The sequence below is a fragment of the Priapulus caudatus genome, unplaced genomic scaffold, assembly GCF_000485595.1.
Source record: "Priapulus caudatus unplaced genomic scaffold, Priapulus_caudatus-5.0.1 Scaffold408, whole genome shotgun sequence".
In the NCBI taxonomy this organism is placed as follows: domain Eukaryota; kingdom Metazoa; phylum Priapulida; class Priapulimorpha; order Priapulimorphida; family Priapulidae; genus Priapulus; species Priapulus caudatus.
This window is the reverse complement of record NW_014577469.1, coordinates 46,356-56,492: the sequence shown is the minus strand read 5'-3', so window position 1 is coordinate 56,492 and position 10,137 is coordinate 46,356. Positions and strand designations below refer to the sequence as shown.

Genomic DNA, 10,137 nt, shown 5'->3' with positions numbered 1-10,137 from the left:
TAGATATAGGACCTGGTTAGCCAATGTCCTCTCCTAGACTCTTTCCTGTCTCGTACGCAACGCGAGCTGCGCATGGGATATGCGGCGCTACACGTCGCGGCTGCGTGATGACAACGTTTGCACGCCGCTCCCTGCATCTGCTCTTGCTGTGCTCAACAATGTACTGAGGCACCTGCGTCGTCTTTGCACAACCAGTGTCACCGACGAGCACAGTGACATGCGTTGCCTGCTATCGCATTCCACGATCGTCTGCGTCAGATGAGGATTAAGAAAGCCAAAGATTTATCGATACAACGACAAAAGCAGCAATACACTCATTATCGTATTGCTTCATCATACACGTATTATGCCGAGCTTTCTTCATCGATAATCAACATAATTACAACTTGAAATGACCTTGACCTATTCTATCTCAGTCGAAATGGCTTTGCTCCTCCTGAATATTGTTATTACGTTGGAAAAGTTAGACAGAGTTAATCCGACTTTTTGTCGCGGCATGCCGCACAACATTCCCAACTTTCACGGAATTCATACCGCATGCCACAGCGTTTTTAGAACACCTTCATAACACTGCACTTTGGCTGACCTAAGCTGTCATACACAACGCAGATAGATCGTGGCATTGGCTCTATGCGTCACTCAAGATACAATACTAAGGCGCTTTTTGTAGCACTCACACGACATTCAGTCATTGTGACTGTTTGGTCTCAACCGCCACCATGTGTGCAAAAGCTACTCTCTAAACTACACTATATCTGACCACCATCGCAACAAAACTACCTGTATTTTGGTGCAATAGCAGGTCCTTTCCCTGTTTTCTCGCTAGATCTGTCGCATCCTATCAATCGCGCGTCAATTTCTCGTACGTTCTCAGTCCGACATACAGTCGATGACGTCATCGCGTCTCCGATGTCCCCTCTCAGCATGGCCTTTGTAAGCACCCTCTTTGCACGAAGTGTGAGAAAGGCAACCACCACAAGTGACAATAAACAGCACGATGTGAATTGCACACGATGGCGCACGCGCTCATATGCAGGAGATGTCCTGATACATTCTACCAACAGCGCGCAGCACGCACGCACACGCACACAACCACCAAGTATAGCCTGAGGATTGTTACTGGCAGTACCTCAACCTGTGCTAAGTATTTGCAGTACTTGTTCGTTGGAATGTGCTTCCAGGGTAAACGTTATTAGCCACTATGTCTTGTGGTTCAATTGGAATCATCCACATGCAAAATTCTCACAAACCTGTAGTATCGAGCTCAGCTCTTGGCTACAAGGGCGTCCAACTGTTGGCTGACAGCGGGCAGAAGTTTTTCTCACACAGTATAGTTTGCTTTCGGTGTGAAAAAAGCACCTGTAGAAGAAGCAGGATATGTGAATACACCAGTTCTTCTATTGGATACACAACTACAGATATGTATATTTCCAACACATCATTTGAAAATGATAATTACTTAAACTTGGTCGATAATGATGTAATGAACATATTAATAGACATATCTTACATTCATATACGAACTTTAAATTCAAGTTTTCAAATTCCGGATCCTCACCTCGGTATACCCTGGTTATACAATCCTGATTTGTTTCCTGCGGCATGCGTTGTGGAATAGATATTATGGCGCTGTACATGCTGCGGGAAACAAGTGATGTAGCTCTTCCTCACCCCGCTCCACCGCCTCTCTCTCTACTCCCTGCGGCTCTGCTCCCTCCGGTCCTTCCTCCACCGTGCCACCACGTCCAACCTTTCCTCTCCCCCCGGCCACTCCTCAGGCGCCTTCTCCCTCCATTCGTGCTTGATTCCATTACTGCCAAAGTCCGGGCGGATCGACTGCCACTTGCGGTTGCGACAGGCCGCGCGGGCGCGTCGAGAATAAAAACTGTATTTTTAAAAAGCCAAAATGTACAGATAGGTGGTTGATATTGATACTATCTCAGTAGGTATTAGATTAATAAACATTTAACTTAGAGCAAATGACAACTAAATCTTTCATCAAACTCATGTACATAACTGTAGCGAGCTTTGTTCGTTGACAGGGCAAGCAGTGATAGGTCAGGCTTAGCCTCTATAATATGACAGTTTAAATTCCCCTATAAGTTATGACAGCGCATTATTGCGCAGCCTGCAGTGGCGTCGAGAGCATACGTCTCCGTTCTCCCCTTCTACCTTCGTCTGTCCCCCTCTCTATATCTTCTTTTCCCCGTCTCTCCGGACTGTATAGGTCCTTAGTATAGGGAGGTGTCCCTCTTCGACCTCTGCGGATGGTCACATCCTGGCTTCTTGCCAATCCAAGGCATACTAAATAGGCTGTTATTAATCTGTCTAGTCGCATTGTCCGAACTTGGGCCCGGTGCAATATCCCATAGTTGATACTCTTCTTATAACTGCTTATCGAATATTTACTCTTGTCACAGCCATCAGAAACCGCAAAAGATAGATATTAACGCAATATCTCAATATATATAATGATCATATATCACATATTCAATATTTCTCTCCTAACGGACTTTATTAGTCATTGATTTTATCAGTCGTTTGATTGACTTAGTCGACGTTACTCTAGTCACTGTCTTGTTTGCCGCTTTCTAGTTTTCACTGAGCAATCTACTCTCTATGTTACGCATATAAACATGTGCGTCCGCGCTATGTTACAATACCTCTTCTTTAAAGTGCAAGCGCCAGCGCTATTCTTTGCGACGATTTTTGCGTCTTGCTGGGAATGCCTTCTCGATCGTGCATATGCTGGCCATGTTGTTAAATGTAGAGTTGTTTTCCAGATGGGCATGTACTGACTGCCAGACTGGGTTCTCAGAACTATTTTCGCAAAAACATACGTATAGTTAATTAACAATCGGAATATTATGGCGTATGATAACTAATACTAGTTCCAATTATTGATACACAGGCTGTGTATTTAATAACCTAACGTAATGCCGACATACATTATAGCTGCATGTGATACTTGGTAAATTCGATGCATTTCTTTCCTTCATACCTATAGAAATTTATATTTTCAATATTACGCTAAAATCCTCAAATTACAAATGTCTGATTCTGTGCTCACATGATCTAGATATTGCCAACACAAGAAATGGCTGTGAATGTCATAGACTTATGTACTTGTTTACACCAGTCTGCCTTTAGCGAAAGTAACCTGATCGGAATAGCCTGCCTGTCATATACCAGGGTGCGAAATTAATGGGATGTCATTATGCAAGGAAATATTGCAGGAATGCACGCACTCTCAGGCTGTGACACTGTGTCCTATCCTAATGGGAAAGGGAAAGTGTCCGCCCTGAAAGTGCTCAACCAGACCAATATTGCTGGACTAGACTCAGTTCTTGGAGAGGGCAATGCCACTGACAGTGACCTGATGGCAACTGGCAAAGCCTTCTTCCTACATTTATATGGCCAGAAGAAATGCACGTCAATGAATGCTTCCAGGTACGAGATTTATCGCAAGCAAAAGAATCCTCCATCCGTGAAGTCCCTTCCACCAACAGACATCAATCTGAGACTCCCTATCCAGAGAGCACATCTCCAAATGATGCTATGGAAGGCTGCAGACAAGGCTGACCCTCCTGCTGTCCAAATCACTAACTATGGATGGGAAGTTACTGTAAATGATGAAGTGGTACCAGTGCTGTCAAAAGAACCTACCGCACCAAAAAACTTCATGGACGTCATTAGCTGCAGCTGCCGAGCAGAGGGGAATGCCTGCAGCAGGAAGTGTGGTTGTGCAGCAAATGGATTAATTTGTCATGTACCAGCTACTGTGTGTGTGAAGGAGGAAATGAGTGTTGTAACTCACTGACACAACGAGATGATGCTGAAGAAGGATATGAAGAGCAGAAGGAAGGAGAAGAGGATCTGGAGACTGGAGAGAATGATCACAACCATGAAGACGAAGGCGAATAGTAAGTAGTTTGATGGTGTTTGGTGTTCATCTATGTATTCCATGATCTAGCTGCATCATAATATTTAACATTTTCATATATAATAATAACTTACTGTTAAATATATAAGTTCTATAGACGATGGAATCCTTGGTGTTAAGAACATGGGTCTAAACATCAAAACAAAGTCTCTATCTTCCAACAGTTGCTCAGTTATGGTGATTTTACGGTTTACCTCATTATGCATGGCAGCCATATTGGATTTCTGGCAGTCGGAAGGATGGTAGGGGTTTGAATCCATGCCAGATCAATTGCTTAATGTCGAAAACATGGGTCTAGACACACGAATGAAGTCTCTACGTGGATTACTAAGAAAGATATTCTTGATTTAGTGATTTGACCTAGTTAATATGCTAATTAGGCCGATTAAGCAAAATGCTACACATATGCAAATTAGCATCCGGCAGTTTCTGAGTCCTTATGACCTGTATATTGCATTTCCAACATAAAACCTTATAGTACTCGACATTTCTAGGTTCAATAAAGAAGACATAGGAGTGGCTAGTGGACTATTATGGGTTATAGAGTTATCATATATAGATATTGGTTATGGATAATTCTTATATATTATTAGTCCGAGATTCCTCTGACCAATGCCCACACCGACGATTTTGGTGGATTTGGTGTGGGTTAGAGGAATATATATATATAGCACCTGGTAGCCAATGTGCTCTCCCAGACTCTTTCCTGTCTCGTACGCAACGCGGCGTGCGATGGATATGGCGCTAACACGCCGCGGCTGCGTGATGACAACGTTGCACGCCGCTCCCTGCATCTGCTCTATGCTGTGCTCAACAATGTACTGAGGCACCTGCGTCGTCTTGCCACAACCAGTGTCACCGACGAGCACAATGACATGGTTGCCTGCTATCGCATCCACGATCGTCTGTCTGTCAGATGAGATTAAGAAAGCAAAGATTTATCGATACAACGACAAACACAATACACTCATATTATCGTATTGCTTCATCATACATTAATGCCGACTTCTTCATCGATAATCAACATAATTACAACTTGAAAAAAGACTTAACCTATCTATCTCAGTGAGATGGCTATATGCTCCTCCTGGATATTGTTATTAGGTTGATAAAGTTAGACAAGTTTATGCGTTTGTCGCGCATGCGCACCAAATTCCCAACTTTTCAGGAATTCATTACCGCATGCACGGCGTTTTTAGAACACCCATACCATAACACCGATTGGCTAGACCTAACTGTCAATCACACCAGATAGATGTGTCATTGGTCATGGTCATTTCAGTCCAAGAGTAACAATACTAAGGCGCTTTTTGTGATAAACGAATGTCGTCATTGTGACTGTTTCGTGTCAACCGCACATGGTGTCAAACAGCTACTCTCTAACTACACTATTATGACCACCATGCAAAAACTACCTGTATTTGGCAATAGGCAGGTCCTCCCTGTTTTCCCTAATCTGTCGCATCCTATCATCCGGTGAATTTCTCGTACGTCTCAGTTCGACATACAAGTCATGACTCATCCGTTCGATGTCCCTCTGAGATGCCTCTGTAAGCACCTCATCTGCACGAAGGTGAGAAAGGCAACACACAAGTGATTAAGCAATAACAGCAGATGTGAATTGCACACATGCACACGCGCTCATATGCAGGAATGTCCAGTACATTCATACCAACACGCACGCACGCACGCACACGCACACACACACAACGTATAGCCTGAGGATTTACTGAGTACTCACCTGTGAATATATTTAGTACTTGTTCGTTGGATGTGCTTCCAAGTGGTAACACATTATTACCAACATGGTCTTGTTGTTCAATGGAATCATCCACATCAAAATTCTCACAACTGAGTATCGACTCTTTTGCTACAGGCTCCAACTGTTTGCTGAACGGTGCAGAATTTTTCTCAACAATAGTTTGTGAAAACACCTGTAAAGAGAGCAGATATTTGAATACAGCCATTCTTCATGATACGACAACTACAGATATGTATATTTTCCAACACATAATTTGAAAATGATAATTACTAAACTTGGAATATGAATGAACATATAATAAGAAACATATTATACATATCATATACGAACTTTAAATTCAATTTTTCAAATTCCGAATCCTCACCTTATACCTGGTTATGAAATCCTGCATCCGTTCCTGCAGTGGTTGTGGAATAGATATGCTTATTGGCTGAACATGCTGGGAAACCAGTTGAGATAGCTCTTCCTCACTGTAAAGAATTGGATTCCCATCGCGATCCAATACGCCAAAGTCCTGTGAGAAATAAAAACTGTGATTTTAAAAAGACCAAAATGTATTTACACATGTTTGTTTATATTGATATATCTAGTAGTATTAGCTAATAAACATTTAACTTAAGAGCAAATGACAATTAATCTTTCATCAAAACTCTGTCATACTGTAGGGAGCTTTGTTGTTAACAGGTAAGCAGTGATGGTCCAAGGCATAGCTTATAATATAGACAGGTTTATTCCCTATAAGTTATGACAGGCATTATTAGCGCAGCCTGCAGTGGCCGTCGAGAGCATACTCTCCCTTCTCCCCTCTCTACCTTCCTCTGTCCCCCTCTATATCTTCTTTTCCCCGTCTCTCCGGACTGTATAGCTCCTTATATAGGGGAGGCTTCCCTCTTCGACCTCTGCATGGTCACATCCTGCTTTTGCCCAATCGCAGGCCCTATACTAAACTAGCTGTTATTGATCTGTAGTCCATTCCGAACTTGGCCCGGTGCCATATCCCCCAAGTTGATTACTCTTCTTATAACTGCTTATCAATATTTACTCTTGTCACAGCCATCAGAAACCGCAAAAAATAGAATTACGCAATATCCAATATATAATATCATATATCACATATTCAATAATTTCCTCTCCTAACGGACTTTATTAGTCATTGATTTATAAGTCGTTGATTGATTAGTCGACGTTATCAGTCACATGTCCTTGTTGCCGGTCCTATTTCACTAGCAATCTACATCTCTATGTTACGCAATATAAACATGTGGTTTCGCGCTATGTTACAATACCTCTATTCTTTTAAGTGCAAGCGCAGCCGCTATTCTTTCGCCGATGATTTTGCGTCTTGCTGGAATGCTCTCGATTGTCATATTGTCTGGCCAGGTTAAATGTAGAGTTGTTTTCCAGATGGGTTCATGTACTACTGCAGACTGGTTCTCAGAACTATTTGCAAAAAGACACTAGGTTAATTAACAATCAGAATATTAATGGCTATATAACTAATATAGGTTCACAATTTATTGATACAAGGCTGTGATTGAAACCTACGTAATGCGACATACATTATAGCTGCATTATACAATTTGGTGAAATTCGATGCATTTTCTTATCCTCATACCTATAAAAATTTATATTTTCAATATTACACTATAATTCCTCAAATTACAAATATCTGGTCTGTGCTCCACATGATCTGATATTGCAACACAAATAAATGGCTGTGAATGTCAAGATCTTATATTTCACCCAGTCTGGCCTATAGCGAAAGTAACTGATCGAAATAGCTATACCAGGGTGCGAAATTAACGGGAGTCCGGAGTCCTGAGCCCTGTTTTTATTGTCAGACTCCCAGATTTGACATGTGCAGGAGTCCATGTGACTCCCTGAAAATTCTGCCATACTAACTAGTTCGTTCCAGAGCATGGCCTCGCGGAATTACCGTATTTTTTCAGCTAATGTCCAAAGAAAATTTGGCAGACGTGCAACCGCATGAATCTTCAAAATAAGCACATGCGTTATCTTTAATTTTGAACCTCAGACTGCGGACTCCCTCATTTTGTTACAGACTCCCTCTTTTTGAGGGTAGGGAGTCCGTTGGGAAATTGTTTGTCCATTTTTAACAATTGTTCAAAAGTTAATTTCTACCCCTGCTATACTATATATATAGCTAGTTTTCTATTGGCTAATGCACATAAACTGTTGCTTAAAATTGGATCTGTATAACATCAATTAACATAGCATAGAAGCACTGCAGGCGAGAAAATATATAATTTTACAATTTATATACAGTTACCTGTAATGCATGTAATGATGAAGAGTTTGATCCCCACTTTTAGCTTGCACAACTTGATGATAAATCTCTTGTAGTCGTTTCTTGGGATTTGGGTACATTCGCAGGAGCACATTTGCTTCTGGATATAGTTGTAAAAGAAAACATACGTATATTAGTAGTAGCACTAGCACTATAACAGCTGTTTCTTCGATTTACAGTCATTATGTACTGCAGAATGATGGGATATGGCTATGCAATACAGTCGAGATAAATCTAGATTATATAAAGTTCTTAAATTATATAAAATATGATTTCTTGCCTGATATAGTTCTTGGCACTACATCTAAAGTAGAACCCTCTATTGCATCCTGTGAGATGTTTGCTGATAACTTTGATATTTCTAGAAAGGATGACATAACTGATATAGTGACGCGGCATCAAGGTTCCTTCCATATTTTCAGTTACATAAAAGTTCATGATTATGACAAATGTGAATGTGTGACCATAGAAATTTGTAGGTATATATACCATTATTTATACACTAGCTTACTATCATAATATACTTTAAAATTCTATGGTATAGTATCAGGAGTGTATCAATATTGATACACTCCTGATAGTATCCCATCAAGAATTCCATTTCTAAATCTCTATAGTAACCTCTTTTGGACGAAGAAGCTGAACTCTCTTAGCTGAAGCTTAATATTAGCAATTTCAAACCCATGTACTCTATGATTGGGTATAGGCCCCTTCTTGGTCAATTCACAGAAATGGCCAATTCAGTGAATGCCTTCTTCACTCGTTATAATGAGTCTTAAATACCTACAATAATTTATATTGACTTTAATCTGCCGGGAATCTGGTAGCAGTCTTATTCAGTGATTGGCAAATGAGATACCATTTTATTTAGTCAGCTAATCATTCCTTAGCTCAACCTCTTACTCCGCATAATTGATGTACTGGATCTATTAGCAGCATACTTGATTTAGTATTTACTAATTTCCCCAATTGGGTTTCCCCTATCTCTGTGGTCCCTAGAATTAATTACCACTATTGTGTCATCTTTAATTTCGACCTCTGTGCGGTCAAATTTTCTCACCGACTTATAGGAACTTAAGAAGTTTTTCTTTTTGAAGAGGCACTTTTAAATCATTTTACTCAGTTTAGACGTTTAGTGTCACCTGCTTTCCAACTGATCCATCTTAGCAATCTCTTGAATCTAATCGGTTGCAAATAATGCAGGTCATTAGACTGGAACTAGTCTAGAAGACATCTAACCCATTGTATATTGTATTGTAGACATGAAGTATTGTGGGACATTTCTTCTAGACTATAGGTCCCATTAGGCCTACCTCAGCCAGTGTGAATTTCTATATCCTTTCCATTTCGATAGTCATGATGTTCTGTCTCAGCTTGCATGGCTTTTGGCAGTTTTTGCAAAAATTTAACTTTTAAGCATTCAGGATTTCCTACTCTGAAGTAATGTGCAATGTGAATGTTGTCCTTCTATGTTATACTTACGGTAATTAACAACTTTGATTATCAAACTTCGATATAGTGTCTTGGACTTTGAATACATTATAGTCATTCCAAGGTTATAGTCTACTAGCCAGCCTAGTGAACCTAGAAATGTCGAGTACTATAAGGTTTTATGTTGGAAATGCAATATACAGGTCATAAGGACTCACAAACTGCCGGATGCTAATTTGCATATGTGTAGCATTTTGCATAATCAGCCTAATTAGCGTATTAATTAGGTCAAATCATTAAATCAAGAATATCTTCCTTAGTAATCCACGTAGAGACTTCATTCGTGTGTCTAGACCCATGTTTTCGACATTAAGCAATTGATCTGGCATGGATTCAAACCCCTACCATCCTTCCGACTGCCAGAAATCCAATATGGCTGCAATGCATAATGAGGTAAACCGTAAAATCAACATAACTGAGCAACTGTTGGAAGATAGAGACTTTGTTTTGATGTTTAGGCCCATGTTCTTAACACCAAGGATTCCATCGTCTATAGGACTTCTATATTTAACAGTAAGTTATTATTATATATGAAAATGTTAAATATTATGATGCAGCTAGATCATACGGGATACTAGAGAAGCGTTGCCGAAAGGAGATGTTGATCCCAATTGCGCTGAAGCGCAGATCTTT

The 10,137-nt window shown here is 40.5% G+C and overlaps 1 protein-coding gene across 8 annotated transcripts in view; it reads right to left on the bottom strand.

The window, feature by feature from the left end:
* Positions 1 to 10,137, bottom strand: part of LOC106810076 (putative ATP-dependent RNA helicase DHX30) — a 34,922-nt gene that overhangs the window by 18,221 nt on the left and 6,564 nt on the right. For 7 of the 8 annotated variants that reach the window (XM_014813343.1, XM_014813344.1, XM_014813342.1 and 4 more), the window contains 7 exons: positions 8,294 to 8,374; positions 7,996 to 8,113; positions 6,992 to 7,145; positions 6,070 to 6,219; positions 5,685 to 5,877; positions 5,359 to 5,506; positions 4,618 to 4,852 (listed from right to left, as the gene is read on the bottom strand). In XM_014813343.1, coding sequence (XP_014668829.1) covers positions 4,618 to 4,852; positions 5,359 to 5,506; positions 5,685 to 5,877; positions 6,070 to 6,219; positions 6,992 to 7,145; positions 7,996 to 8,113; positions 8,294 to 8,374 — 1,079 coding nt within the window. Of the gene's footprint in view, positions 1 to 4,617; positions 4,853 to 5,358; positions 5,507 to 5,684; positions 5,878 to 6,069; positions 6,220 to 6,991; positions 7,146 to 7,995; positions 8,114 to 8,293; positions 8,375 to 10,137 lie in introns of those variants that run through there. The other variant, XM_014813349.1, reaches the window with a different exon arrangement.